General features: G+C 35.7%; 1 protein-coding gene across 1 annotated transcript; it reads right to left on the bottom strand.

Moving 5' to 3' along the window:
• Nucleotides 1-627: 627 nt before the first annotated feature.
• Nucleotides 628-12,899, bottom strand: LOC136036021 (mucin-2-like). Its single transcript, XM_065717946.1, has 2 exons — nt 12,757-12,899; nt 628-3,714 (listed from the first exon to the last, which is right to left on the bottom strand). The coding sequence occupies exons 1-2, from the start codon at nt 12,757-12,759 to the stop codon at nt 901-903; spliced, it is 2,817 nt and encodes a 938-aa protein (XP_065574018.1). The 5' UTR covers nt 12,760-12,899; the 3' UTR covers nt 628-900.
• Nucleotides 12,900-15,728: the final 2,829 nt, after the last annotated feature.

Genomic DNA, 15,728 nt, shown 5'->3' on the forward strand with positions numbered 1-15,728 from the left:
TGACTATTAGAAATAGCACATATTCTTCTAAATAACTGATTTTTTTATAATTTAGTATATTTCGTAAAATCTTCTTGATAGACTTTCCATTTGGTTTTTACAAGGAAGTCAGCCAGATCCCCATGTAAGGGTACAAGATTAGAAGTATGCACGAGTTATTTTAGAAGTCCATGGTTTATGGTAGGGAGATGTACCTGCTGAAGGGCAAATAGAACTTAAAATAATTAAACGTTAAAACATATTAAATTTAATTAAACATTAGAAAACTGAACATTCAAATTTCTGTAAAGCAGGCTAGAAACATCCCCCCCCCCCTCCAAACTAAAATGTCGGACTTCTTTAGCACTGTGAAATTGACGAAAATAATCACTAATGAACAAATAAAAATCATCCCTTTTAAAAACAGTTTAGTGTAGTAATATCCTTGGGAATAGAAAACCATGTATTTCTGAGATACATTGAGCTTTTGAATTAAAAAAAGAGTTAAAAGTTGTTAAATAGAAGAAACCGAGCCATCTGTATTATATTTGTAATGCGATTTCAAAGAAGTATGAAAACTTTTCATCTACCCATATAACTTTTCATGTGATGGAATCCTTAGACAGTCTTACTCGTAAGGCTAAAAAATTTAATTTTTTTTTTTATTAATTTAATACAAAGGACACAAGTACAAAAATATATATGATAAAATATGTAAATCTATAAAACAGACCTATACACATAACCGGTTGGCTGATAGGTTTTTGAATGTCCAAGTAACAGGCATCTGATGTTTACATGATTTCTCAAAGTCTTTTTATCACCAGTTTGAATTACAAAACACAACAAAAGACTGGCTTGGCATTCAACAAGCTACTCTCATTATCGCTACTGATTTTTAAACATTTTAGTTTTTCAATATTATTGCTGTCGTCTTTTAATTAGTCTGACTTTCTTTATTCTCTTTGGTAGTTCTTCACTGTTTGTATTAGGGCCATTTGACCTTGATTTGCTTGCCCGGGTCTTTTTTACTTTTATTCTTTTAGTTTTCCTTCCGAATGATTCTGGAACTGGCGGCAGATAATCGAGATTTGGAGTTGTTTCTTCGGGAACTGGTGGAAGATAGTCAAGGTTTGGAAAACCTTCATTGATGGGTTCAACCTCAGAAACTACCGGTTCGACTTGGGGCCTTACTGGCTCTGGTGCACTTTCTATAGAGGGCCTCGTCGGTTCTAGTACAGATATGACTGATGGTTCTGGTACAGAAACTACGGGTTCGACCGGGGGCCTTATTGGTTCTGGTGCAGCTTCGATAGAGGGTCTCATAGGTCCTGGTACAGATATGACTGAGGGCCTTGCAGGTTCTTGTGCAGGTTCAGGGCACCTTACGTCTTGGAATGCGTCGTTACAAATGATTGGGCAAGCAGGATCCAAAGAGCCAGGGAAACAAGGGGGCCTAGTTGGGATTGTGGGCCTCCTTGGGGTTGTAGGTCTGGGACAACGAATATCTTGGAATTCATCATTGCAAATAATCGGACATTCTGGATCAGTTTGGCCTGGAATGCAAGATTTAACTGGTGCTGCCAAAGTTGTTGTTTTGGGGCATCTGCTATCCATGTATACATCATTGCAAATTATGGGACAAGATGTATCTTTAGATCCAGGAAAGCACGGCTTTTTGGTAGTTGTAAATGGGGTTGTTGGTCTTGTTGGAACTGGACATCTTATATCTTGGAATTCATCGTTACAAATAATGGGACATTCTGGGTCAGTCTGTCCAGGTAGGCATGTTTTTTCTTCGATTGGAGCGTTGGTTGTGGTTTTTGGGCAGCGAATATCCATGTAAATTTCGTTACAAATTATCGGACATGAAGGGTCTCTTGAACCCGGGAAACATCTTGGTCTCGACGGCCGGGTTGGTCTCAGCGGCCTTGATGTTGTAGGCACCGGGCAACGAACATCTTGAAATTCTTCGTTGCAAATAATTGGGCAGTCAGGGTCAGTTTGGCCAGGAATGCAAACTTTTTCCTGTTCAGTTGACACTGTTGTGCTCTTTGGACAACGCGTGTCCATGTAGATATCAGTACAAATAATAGGACATTTAGGATCTTTAGAACCTGGAAAGCACCTTGGCTTTGATGGTCGGGCTGGCCTAATTGGCTTCGGTGTTGTAGGTACAGGACAGCGAACATCTTGAAATTCATCATTACAAATGATTGGACAGTCAGGGTCAGTCTGTCCAGGAATACAATTCTTCTCTATTTCATATGGTGCAGTTGTAGTCTTAGGACAGCGTGTATCCATGAAAACACCGGTACAGATAACTGGACAAGACGGGTCCCTAGAGCCCGGAAAGCAAGGTGGTTTTGTCGGTGCCTTCGGTAATCGTGGTGTAGTTGATATTGGGCATCTAACGTCTTGGAATTCCTCTGTGCAAATAATTGGGCAGTCAGGATCTGTTTGACCAGGAAAGCATGCTGGTTTTGGAGTTGTAGTAGTTGTTGTTGGTTGTCTTGGACACCTTTTGTCTACAAAGACTTCTGTACAAATAATTGGGCAAGATGGGTCTTTAGATCCTGGAAAGCAAGGTGGTTTTGAAGTTGTTGTGGTTGTGCGCTCAGTCGGTGGTCTAGGGCAGCGAACATCCTGAAATTCTTCGTTACAAATAATCGGACATTCTGGGTCAGTTTGTCCAGGGAAGCATGGTGGCTTCGTTGGTGCGGCTTGTGGTATGTTTACCTTTGGACATCTGTTATCCATGAAGACTTCAGTACAAATGACTGGACAGGATGGATCTCTAGAACCAGGAAAGCAAGGTGGTTTAGCAGTGGTCGTTGTCGTAGGTTCTGTGGTTGGCCTGGGACAACGAACGTCTTGGAATTCCTCACTGCAAATTATTGGACATTCGGGGTCTGTTTGTCCTGGGAAACAAGGAGGTTTTGATGTTGTAGTTGTTGTAGTAGGAAGTCTTGGACATCTCAGGTCCATAAATGCATCAGAACAAATGATTGGACAAGAAGAGTCTCTAGATCCTGGAAAACAGGGTGGCTTAGTCGTGGTCGTTGGAGCAGGCGTTGTTGTCGGTCTCGGGCAGCGAACATCCTGGAATACTTCGTTGCAGATGATCGGACATTCAGGATCTGTTTGACCAGGAAAGCAAGATTTCTTTGTTGGTGGTGTTGGTGGTGTAGCTATAGGTGGACACCTCCTATCTCTAAAAATATCATTACAGATAAGGGGACATGAAGGATCTGGCGAACCAGGGACACATGGAGCTATGGGAGATGTCGTTGGTTTATAAGCAGGAGGTTGAGGTTTTCCTGAGAAACTTGGAAGAGGCTGTGGCTTTTGGATGAAATTAGGAGGAGACTGTGGAGCGAAAGTGGGAGGAGGCTGCGGAGCAAAAGTAGAAGGAAGTCTTGATGGCAAAGTTGGAGCAGGTCTTGGTGGCAAAGTCGGAGAAGGTCTTGGTTTATAAGTTGGAGTAGGTGGCTTAAGGATTTCATTGAATTTTGAACATTCCGTCATATATGCATAGAATGGATCTCTGCAATCAACTGGAGGGTTTTCTTTCGGGTAGCCTTGTCTGTCAGCGACGCTTGAGCTTCCGGAAGGGGATAAGATCAAAGCATTTATACTACCACTTGCTGTACCATGACGATGGCTTCCAAGTGATGTAGTACCAGCAGTGCATAGCAAAAGCGAGGCAAGCAGGCAACTGCTCGTCCGAAGCACCTAGAAAATAACAGTATAAATATAAGATTTTCCTTATTTTAAAAAGAAAAAAGAAAATAGGTGATTATATTAGATTTTTTCTGTTAGCTTCTTATCAGACAATTATTTATCCATTTATCCTATATACTACATCCTATTATTTGATTTTTATAGGAAAAAAGTAATAGAATGAAAACTACCGATGGATGGGCTATATAGGTCGTGATGGAAGAATTGTGATTTATACTGCCTCAAAAACAAGAATCATTAAAACTTTACTAACCAAGTTTTTAATATTAAAATACAATGAAAATATAAATTCTAAATAAAAAATAATCAATTGATTCGATAAGAATAATAAAGACAGAAAAAGACACAAAGAAAGATCTCCCAACTCTTAAGATTTTATTGAACTGATTCTAGGTTAAAAATAAGAAATTACTATTTATAAAATCTGTATCTAAAAAAACTATTAAATTTCAATAATTGATTCCTCATTTGAAAAACTTTTTTTGCAATTTCTTTCAACGCCAACTATTGTATGTAGTATATTACCCAAACCTTTTTAAATGAAAAGGTTCTTTATCCCTTAGCGACACTTATATAGACACGTCGGCAAAACAAAATAAAAAAGAAAAAAAAATAAAGAGATTGAAGCAGGTTTTTTGTATCAAATAAAAGTTTTCCAAATATAAAATCTTTCATCTAGAAAAAAAAGGTCAAACATAAATCCTTTGCATAAGGTACCTGATCATTTTTTTTGTATTTGCATGCTTCTATACTTTTATCCTTCGAGGCTTAGGTTTTATTTTAAGCTGTGGGAATGACTTAGATATGCAAAATGCTTTAAATACTTCCTCCATTTTAAATAAGCTGAGGTTTGAATATGTTTAGGCACGGTTCTCAATCTAGGGACCACAACGTGTTTAAGTATGTAAGCTATTCCTGCTTGTGGTTGTATACTAAACTAACTAATCTTTTGAACTGTAAAATTATTTTTCGATAAAAAAGGACAAAAATGTTTTTTGGACTAAATATTTTGTAAAGCCAAAAATAAATACTAGAAGTAATTCTTGTAAACAATTCAACTGGAAATCCTTGTCATAAAGATATACATTCAAGGCATTGTCATCAACAAAATACTTGATAAGTTTACTTAAATACAATCAGTTTCAAACCCCCTCCCAGGAAAGTCTCACAAAATTAGATTATAATGCTTTGGAGTATCAAGACCTAAATGTTTAGCCTACCTTTTTATGCCTACTATTTAGCTTACTATTTTCTTCTTCTTATGGAAAAGGTACGTATCCCTTAAAGTTTTGATTTTGTCAACTAATGCTGACAAGCGTTATTATTTCCTATCAATCCAAAGCAGCATCTACAGTAGCTATTTTGTTCCCGATAATTTTACGAAATTTAAGCGAAAAAACGAGTTTTAATTTGAACAAAGCAGAAACAACAATTTAAAACAAACAACACAATAATTAATAAAGAAATTCTGAATATTTTGGCTCAACATCCGGAACCAAATAATTTTCAAATGTAAATGGTCTTGTTTGAAACCAGTTTTCAGAATACCTCAATTTCAACTTACACCGAACATGATTGATGGGTATATTAATAATGAGCTTAATTTCTGGCAATAACAATAAAATGACCTTTTTTACGTTTCATTCCATTCCTAGCTCAACCAAGAATACATAACTATGTTGAAACCAGAGTTGGTTTCTGAACCTTATGCTGGAAATGTGTTATTATGCCCGTCTGACCCTCACAGTGGATATTTATATTTCTGGCACATTTGCTAAGGGGTATGCATTTCATTAGAGATGGGTTCACGCTACATTAATTTGCGACAAAATAGCTTTCCTGAGCACTGCTTCAAAGGTTGCCTGCGACACTATAGCTTTCCTGAGCACTGCTTTAGAGGTTGCCGACATGGGATCTACATAATCCCTGTGTTTTCGCAAAGATTATTCGAGTTAATTCTAAGGGGATTTCTAAAAAGCACATTTTTAGAATAGTATTTAGCAAACACATTGTAGCCAATTCTAGAGGAGGCATTAGATCATGCTAGATGATTCATAAAGCGCAGATCCATTTTAAAACTGAGAATATCTGCGTAGCCGACCCTCGCAAGCCCCAAAAAGATCAGCCAAAGCTAAAAAGCCTAAGTGTACACACCGAAAATGTGGAAATTATATAACTTTTATCTTTTTCTAAAACTCCCTTTATCCTCTTTTCTGTGTGTCTTACCATGCTTCAGCATCAAAAAAAAGAAAAAGAATTTCACTAATAAAAGGGACAAACTATAAACGTTGGAACGACATACTGAGATAACACACCCCCTTTCTCTGAGCATTTATTTGTCTTAAAAATAGGCCTTTTTGTAAAGTCAAAATTCTCCAATTTTTTCAGAAGTGATTTTTATTTCCAAATAGCCTACATATATTTGGAGATCTTAAGCTCTTATTGTCAAAACTGTCCATAAGACTAGAACCTTCAAGAAGGTAGAGAAAGTCCACAGAACCCCCAGTGTGTTGATTTTGCTTAGCACAAATCTACAAAAATTTCCAATACTCATCTTCACACAAGAAGTTTGACGTTTCGTCAATTAGTGCTAAATGTCTATTTAGTTAGTGACCGCTATTTCTAGGCACACTGGAAGAAGCAAGAAGGGCCCAGTTGGAATTGAAATGCTAGTATATCGTCACCGGTTATTAGGCCACGACTGCATTTTATTTCATTATGTCACAGGTATAATTTATAAATGACAAACTTCTGTATTTTCAAACAGTTTGTGGACTCGGCCAAATAGTAATCGAAACTCTAAAAAATGGGAATTTTGATATAAAGAGATAAATCAATAGTTTAGTGTTACTCATTAAAAACTAAGAGCCCCAGAAAATTTGCCTGATTTTTGAAAAATTACCCCCCTCCCAAAGTCAAGGGATCTTAATGAAAATCACACCATCAGATATAGCGTACCAGAGAATCATTCTGTAGAGATTTTGACCTCCCATTAACCAAAACGTGGAATTTCGTATTCTTTTTTGCCAGAAGAAAGATGTGTATTTGTTTGTTCATTTGTATTTTTTTTTCAAGGGTGATTGTATCGAACCAGGGGTCCTAGAAGATCAGGAAAGGGCTCACTCAGACTGAAGTTCAAAGTTCCAGTGCATTCTTGAAGTGACTAAAAAGATTGGAGGGAAGTATCCTCCTGCCCATGCCCTTTTTTCCCAAAAGCCATCCGATCGAAAATCAGATAGGCATTTTGTTCAGCATACATAAAAATCCAATAAATTTGCTTTTGGGGATAACATGACCCCTACAACTTCTAGGGAAAGAGCTGTAAAATCTCCCCATTTTATACATATACATATAGTATATGTATATATACTATATAGTATATATACTATATATATAGTATATGTATACATATAGTACATTTTATACATTTATACATATAGTATCTTTCCGTGTACTATAAGGAGCGACATTAAAACTTCAAACAAACACAAGCTATTCCATATATAAGGCGGGCTTCTCCCTCTTCAAACCCTTTGCTCTTCACCTTAAATTTGTTCTGAGCTTTCAAAAAAGCGTCTTATTCTAATTAAACTACTCTTGTGTTCCAGGAGTCTCTGAAAAAAAAATGGGACATAAAGTGGAACTTTAGTATAAATATCGAGGAATTGAGGAGGAAAAAGCCCCCCTTATATATGGAATAGGCTTCATTCGATTGAAGTTTCAATGGTGCTTCTTACTCTCAGTAAAAAAAAAAAACTTGTTTTCTTGTATAATGCGGACGAAGGACTGACAAAGGTAACGCTTTTTAGCCATTCGTCTGAGGCAAACGGGCCGAACGTTCGGTTCTGGGACCGGTTGAAAGGCAGGCCAAACTAAAGTCCCCGAATGGGATGGGAAGAAGTCATAAGAAAGATTAAAACGAAATTGGAAGTTCCTGGGAGGAGGTAAACACTGACGCTTTGAATAGGTAAGGGTGGAGGAAGAGCGCGCGCAACTGTGTTGGCCTCAGGTGTTTCATTTCACTGCATAATGAAAAACAAAATATTATAGATTAATAAAAAATCCTTCGAGGCAATCAAATACCATTATTCTGAAAGAAAGAGATAGAAAAAAATTGATGTCAGAAAACGATGGGAAAAAGTCAAATGCGACTCTCCACCCATTGAAAAGCTGATGAACTGGTTCAAATAATTTAAATATGGTTTCAAAAGCTGCCAGATTTGTCTGATGCTCGTAGGCTCAACCGTCTTACACAGGATATATATAATGGCACTAACTGCAAAAGAAGTATCTCAAGGAACGTTAATTTTCAGTGTTAAAATTTGGTGAATCTACCCACCAAACAAGGTATGCAAGTAGAATTAATTTTCGCTTTTTTGCGACGGGGGGGGGGAATACAAAATACTTGCAAATCGTTTAAGAATATGGTAAACTGCTTGGAATGGAGTTAAGGTTCCAATATTTTTGGGCGGGGAAGGGCACGAACAAAGCCTCTCTGTATGCATGCCGGCACCAAACTTCTTTTGTAGGGCATATATCGTTTTTAATGTTAAGGATTTTTTATTATTAAAAACTATAATTTGAAAATTAGCCATTAAACTCAAGGACCTATATATAACAAGTTAAATTACTTAAGCTCGTAATATTTGTATAGTGTAAATTATTCATAAAATTAATTGTTATTTTTTACTCAATTACTTTCGGTATTTGGGAACAAGTTCTCGAAACGTGACTAATAACACAAGATTGGTATCGGAATTATACGACTTATGCCTACTTATGTAATTTACTTGAGAATTCATCATCAGATGGATTTTTTTGTCATTTAGACTGTTTTTAACTGAGATGTGGCTTTTCTATTGAGGATTCTGTTGAATTGACTTTTTGATGATTCAATCATGAAAAGTCCTTCAAAATTATAAAAAACAAGAAGGACATTAATAAACATCTTAATATAACAGACGGTAAATTAATTCATCATAAACAAACCTTTATGGGACATAAACAGAGTACATAGCCATTATAAACGTATTACAAGCACCAAAGATAAATCCTCGGTCGTGGAGCAAAAAACAAACTGGTTTTGAACACATCCTATTTTATTTCAAAGCGTTCATAACAGGGCATATGAAATAAAAAGTTACTCTTGTAAATACAAAACCAAAACTCCAAAAAGTTAAATTTTGGTAATAGAAAATTGTTTCGCTTCTTACATCAATTCTAAGTACGTAAAGACTGCCAGTTTTGAATTTGATATCCGGCAGAGGTAATAAACTTAAAGAATTTTTGTGTGATTTTAGATATGGGCGAGGATAAACCGATTATAAGAGCAAGCTTAATGAAAGCCACATCAGTACACTCAACATAACCGAGAACCCTTTAACAGAGGTATCATCACCCCCCGCCCCCCTAAAAAAATCGTGAGAATCAGGAATAGGCTCATGTAAAATTATGAGTTCTAGGGCTCTTTTTAGGTAAAAAAAAAAGGGGCTGTGCCATATATAAGTGTGGATTTCTGTAATTTTGCGCCTTGAAATAACATTTACGGCCCGAAGAGGTTTAACAAAAGTGAAAAAAATTAGAGAGCCTATGGATTTAGAACTTTAAAAGCTATTCTAAATAAACTGCCACTTTCATTGCCGCTGCCGCTTAAACTGCCACTTGCTATACTGCTGATTGGTGCTGCATTTTCCCCATGCAAAGGAATACACAGACCAATTAAAGCAAACATTTATGATATGCCATTTGTGCATAGTTATTAGCGGCTATATACTGATGCATAGCTGTACCCAAACTTTCAGGAGGGGTATACTTCTGAGGGGGTCAATTAAAAAAAACATTAATAGATCAAAATTCACACTGAAAGGAGGAGTTGAGTATTAATGAGTGAAGGAGACTGAATTTGTTATTTTATCTTATTTCAATTTTTATTTGTCTTAGAAGTAGAGGAATAGATTATGACTCATACTGTAATATGAATGTTGCAGGTATGATAGCTCCATTCTTGTTTCAGGAGCAGTGGTTTTCAATTGAAATTGGTAGTTTTTAAGCATTGGAGCATTGTTACGAATAAGATGAATTTAAGAGGTAAGAGTGGGGTGGAAAGGGAGTGGCAGCTACAGTCACCTTTTTGAAAGTTCTCTTTTAATTGTGCAAGATAAACTCACCAAAATGAAGATAATTTCGAAAACTAAATTGGTCTCCCATCAATAAAAGAAAAAAAAAGAATAATAACAATTTAGGGATTTATAAGGCCAACGAAAATACTGAACACCACAAAAAAAGAAAATTTCGGGAAGACAAAAACTTTTCTTTTTCAGCAGTATTGGAGAGAGTCTAAAAATCCAAGTTCATATTTTTTTAGCGAAATTGATCTTTAATCTCAGGTCTAAACGGTCCTCTGCTAAACAAGATTTATGTAAAATAAGAAAAGTGTGACGTAGTTTTCTACCTTGTTATTTTATTTCACTTAAATAATCTTAGTGGCTTGTCTAGCTTCTAAATGAGAACATTGTTAGTTGTTAAATTCTGGGTGAATGAATGACTTTTTTGATTTGGGTTTATAGTTTTTAATTTGTTTATTTTTTTATTTGTTGTTTTTTCTGCGTTGCTAGCTATTTATTTCTTCCAATTGGGGTTTTGGCATCATTTTTATTTCCATGCTATTTGTTTTCGTTTTGTCTTTTTTCTTCTGGTCTAAATCACACGCAATTTCACTCAGAAAATGTGAATAAAATTTTTTAAGACTTTTTCTAATATTCCTGAAGAAGATAAGCACTTGTCTTCTCGAAATATTAATTTTTTATCCAGTATTTTCGTTGGGATTGCAAAATTCTATTTTCGCTATTTTCCTCTTTTGTTATTTTGCCACCTAAATTAGAACTAATTCTCGAATCATTTATACAAAAGTACAAACTCATCACAAGGATTGGCACGCCCCACCCTTTCCCCTCGATTCCAGCCGAATATTTATGATAACCGTGATTTTGACATGAAAAACGAAAAAAAAATGAAGGTCAAGAGTAATCTTAAAACTAAAAGCTGTTTTTTCCTAAACGAAGGGGCCTACTACCAAATCAAGCCCTAACTCTTGACAATAGAGGTCAAATTTACGCATTTTTATGATAAAATGTTTTAAAAGGTAATAGGTTAATAAAAAGCACACACATTCTAAATAGCTAAATCTGTTTCTATTTAAAATGGCAAGGAAGGTGCTTGTCGCACTTTGAGGTTGAAAGCAGGAACTGGTGGGAGGAACGAGGGCAGGCATGATTTTTTCAAAAGATGATTTCTGTTTACATTAAGTATTAATTTCGACCTTCGCTTGGAAAAAGCTAGGTTTTGGTTTATCTAATTGGCACATAAAAGACGAGCTAGAAATAACTCAAACGTAAGACTTGAAGCAAGGGTGATCTGGAAAAATAAAACATACTTTTTTCAGATAAATAGGTAGCCTACTTTCGTTGTACCTTTTCTTGCAATATACATTTAAAAAAAAGAATTAGGAAAAATATAAAAAAATTACATATATTATTTGCATATTTGGCAAAGTTTACGCAGATAAAATTTAGGGTCTTGTTTTATTAGCAAGAAATAGGGTCAAAATACCTATTAAGGATATTGACCCCCTTACTTTATCTAATCAAGGATTAACAAAGGATCTTCACTACAAAATCTAGCAAATAAAAACTTTTTTTTAATAAACCTGAATTTACACTTACACTTTCAACTAAAATGTTGATTTTGTAAGTTTATAATAAGTACCCCAAATAGGAAGGATACCCTATAGCCCGTAGGGGTAATACACGAAAACGAGATAAAATTTTGCTTTTACTTTTTGCAGAAATCAACTAGGCAAACTGTTGAAATGTTTTTAAATATTACTATCAGTGCTCAAACTCATCCAAAGACAAACTATTTTTAACAAGACGTTGTAATTAGTTGTAACAAGACGTTGTAATTAGTTGTAACAAGACGTTGTAGTTAGTTGTAACCAAACGTTGCAACTGTTGTAAATTAGCCCAAAAGAACAAGAAAGAGTAATTTAGATCGATTTTTCATTATTTACTTTTTTTACCTTTTTTAGTTTTGAAAGTTTCTGCAAATATTTAGGATGAAAACTAGATACACTTCAAATTGATAAGAACAAATACGGAAAGGGGTAAATCATTATCATACAAGGCAATTCTTGCTTGAAATATCATGTGGTTAAGATAAGGCTCATCTATGATCGTTTTTTTTTTTTTTTTTTTTTTGCTCGCATCGTACTATGAGTTTGTTCGTTTCAGAATGCAAATCAGGTATGAAACATCCTGGAAAGCATCCCGCATACAATTGGGTGGGCCATCCCTTAGTAAATCCCCTAACATTGAATTATGACAGCATCCACCAAAACCTTTATCAAATTCTAATATTTTTTTTAAGTAATATCATGAAGATCTTTGTAGTTGAAAGTGCTCCGAGGGTTTGTTGGAAAAAAGATTGAAAAGAATGAAGGATCAATTACTAGTCAATTACCGGGACACCATCTAAGAAAAGACTAATGGAGTAGTGGAGTTTTGCCCTCTTCTAGCGACTCAAATAAATATAGAACAGTTCAAAACTGAAAATTTCTCATAATTTAAAAATGTAGAAATTCTTGCTTCATGAGTAACTCGGAAGTTCCAAATGAGTCGATCTAAAGTGAAATTTTTAATTTCGTCTAGAATTTTTTTTTAGTTGCGTCTTTGAAATATTTTTATATTTCTTAAAATTAATAAGTTATGAAAAAGTGGAAAACTTAACAGAAAGACGAATTTATGTATAACCGAAGTTATAGTCATTGACATAACTATAACTATTGCAAAACTCTAGAGAGGGCTTTATGCTCCATACCTAGAAGGGGTGCCTTCATCTTAGAGACCATTCTTTAAAAAAGCTAAGAAAACTGATTTGGACTAAAATAAGTGGTCGATATGTGGAACAAATAATCCAGCAAGACATCACCAATTACTATATTTGGGATTAACTTATCCAGATCACAATGCCACTCACCATATTAATCACCAGTCGATATTAACTACCTACTTCTCAGCTCAGTCCCTGAACCAAGAATGACTTAATATGTTGGAAGTTACCCCGGTTTTATGTATTCTTTCACTTTTGATCTTCAAAATTATCTCACTCGCTTTGGAAACGGGTTCCTCGTTTGCCAAGTATAACATGTCGACGGCCGCCTGCCCCTCATTGGAGAAAGGATGGCTTTCTTTTCAAGGTCTTAGTCTTTTTGCAAATGTGGAATTACTAGTAGCCTAGGACAAATATCGTCTACTGTAAATCACGAACGGATATACTGGATTATGCAAGCTGATTGAGATGCAGCAACAGATGTTCATTTTAAGGGGTGGTACACTATCTGTCACAAGTATACTTGTCACCGTGGTTAGATTCATGTCTTTTCTTCTGCATCTCAATCCCGTCAGATGGAGTGCATTTGCATCATTTCGTACTTTTTGTGTTGGTTACGGATTGAACTTTTCAAATTAGTGCACTTTTTAAAGCGGATTTCTTTTCAGAATCATACCTTGTGTGTATTTTCGCCTTCATGGCAGTAATATTTAATGTATTAAGCATCTAGTAACGCTGTCCCTATGCCAGACCTTACGACGGTGGTTTTTTTTTTTTTTTTTTTTTTTTTTTTTTTTTTTTTTTTTTTTTTTTTTTTAAGTGTAACCAGAGCCATCCCTTGGTTTGGTTATATTTTTCTTTAATCATTTCTTTACAAGTATACTGGTTTAAAGGATTTTTGTGACATCATTTTTTTTCTTTAATTTAAGGTTCTTGAAAAAAAAACGAAAGTAGGTAATACTACAATTTTTGGCAATATGGAAAACATATTAAAATTCTACAAGCAGAAGCGTCTTAAGACAAGGATAAAGCATTAGAACATTATGCATTCAAAGATAAAAAAAATAACAAGCCAAGTACAAGCAGGAATAGATCTTGAGCGGAGAGGGAGGCATCTTGCCCCGGGCACCGTATCGTAGGGGGCCTCACACATTTTTTTTATCTGATCAAACAAAATTTGGACCATGATTATCCAGCTCTAGAATGCGCCAGTGTTTTTGCATTTGAGCCCAACACAATTACTGGCAATGATGGTTGCCCACAATATAGAAGAAGATCTACTGAAGATGGCGGTAAAACAGCAATAATAAAGAAGCATAACGGTACAACCAACGAAGTAGATAGCCAGTGGGTTGTTCCATATTCACCTTTATTATCAAAAACATTTAATGCACACATAAACGTTGAATACGGTAACTCCGTACAACCCACTCCGTAATTATATATGGTAAAACATTATGAGCAAAACATATGGTGAGACAGGAAACAAGATGCATGAGAAACGGCAAAATTAAAATCAATTTAGAGGCCGAATCAGTAGCTTAGAACCAAGTTAGCGGAATTAGACAGACAAAACCCAAGTCATCTTTTGGCAAAAGCAGCTGATGCAGTACCTATTATTTGTGCAAACTCTCTCATAGCTTGGGCAAAAGCCATACCCTTCTCAACACACAAATTATTATTTCTTATAAATTTATGGCCGAGCACATTTCGCAAGTAGTTATTACATGCTACTAAGTAACCTTACTATCTAACCCGTTTCTTTTCTGGTGACTTTGCATTCTTACATTATACACAATAGGACACGATCTCAAAAGACTGGTGGTTAAGCATTAAACACCATTAATATTGCAGATTGGTTACCATAAACAATTAATTAACCCTAGAAATGTAAGAATTTGTAAATTTTACGACACCAAAACACGTTTTTGCTGTTACCATGGAAACAAATGCATTGCGCGAACCCACCTCTCATATATGCTAATATTATAAATAGTCAGTTCTTGAGCAGTCATCGGGGCTTTGTTATTTGATCTGGTCGGTGAGGTGTTAATGGTGAGCAGTAAAAGTTACGAAAAATTACCATCTACATAACTTTTTTGCCTGTTCAGAAAAACTAATTTTTTTACTAAAACTGTGTAATTTCTAAGCTTCTTCGAACTATGACGTCAAATCGGTATTATAACGTTGTTTTTAAGCTTCGTAGCAAATATCGTCAAGTATTCAAGTTCAAGTTCTATTTATTTTCATAAAATAACAATAACAATATACCAAAGAGCTCAATTTCCTGTTATTTGGGAAACGGCATACAATAAATAAAGAATCATAAAACTTGTCATAAACTTGTAAAAACTTGTCATTTAGCTATTTTCTGAATTAACCTATTTGTTCCCCAGACAGGGGAACAAATAGAAATGTCACGGTTGACAACAGGTTTACATCGATTCCATTTGCAGCAGAACTAATGAAAGAGCCGTATCGACTGACGACAGTTGGGAATGTACGAAAAAATAAAACGGGTATTACGGAAAAGCTACTTGTGAACAAAGGGAGAATTACAGGAGTCTGAATGTTCTCTTTCGATTAAAATCTGACTCTAGTGTCTTATCTTGCTAATCCATCAAAAATGGCTCTGCTTCTGTCAACCTGCCATGAGGGAACACGTGTCATGTTTCCAATCCAGAGGCGTGAGATCATTAAATACTATAATAACACCATAGGCGGTGTTAAAAAATTTGGCATATTGTGTATTTCAATATCAACCGCTCAAAAGACCAATATGTAACCCATTTGCATGTTTTCTGGGCTAATCAATATCGAGTGCATCGACAGTTATGTCATCTGCGCCTTCACTATCTCCAAGTCTGGCAGAAAACCACAGTCACGAAAGGCTCTCGTGAATCTTCTCTGCGAAGAGTTGGCCTAGCCGAATGTTGCCGCACGTTTAAAAAACCTCAACTTAGCAGCACTTGATCAGACTCGATATCAGTCAAACAATGGAGATGATGGGTGAAATACATTTAATGGCGTCTGTGGAAGGGAAAAGAATGACCTGTAGCCTTTTGCTACCGTGCATTCGTCAAATGACTACCAATTTTTGCAACCACTGCAAAAAGCCG

The sequence above is a fragment of the Artemia franciscana genome, chromosome 15 (genome assembly GCF_032884065.1).
Source record: "Artemia franciscana chromosome 15, ASM3288406v1, whole genome shotgun sequence".
Taxonomy (NCBI): Eukaryota; Metazoa; Arthropoda; class Branchiopoda; order Anostraca; family Artemiidae; genus Artemia; species Artemia franciscana.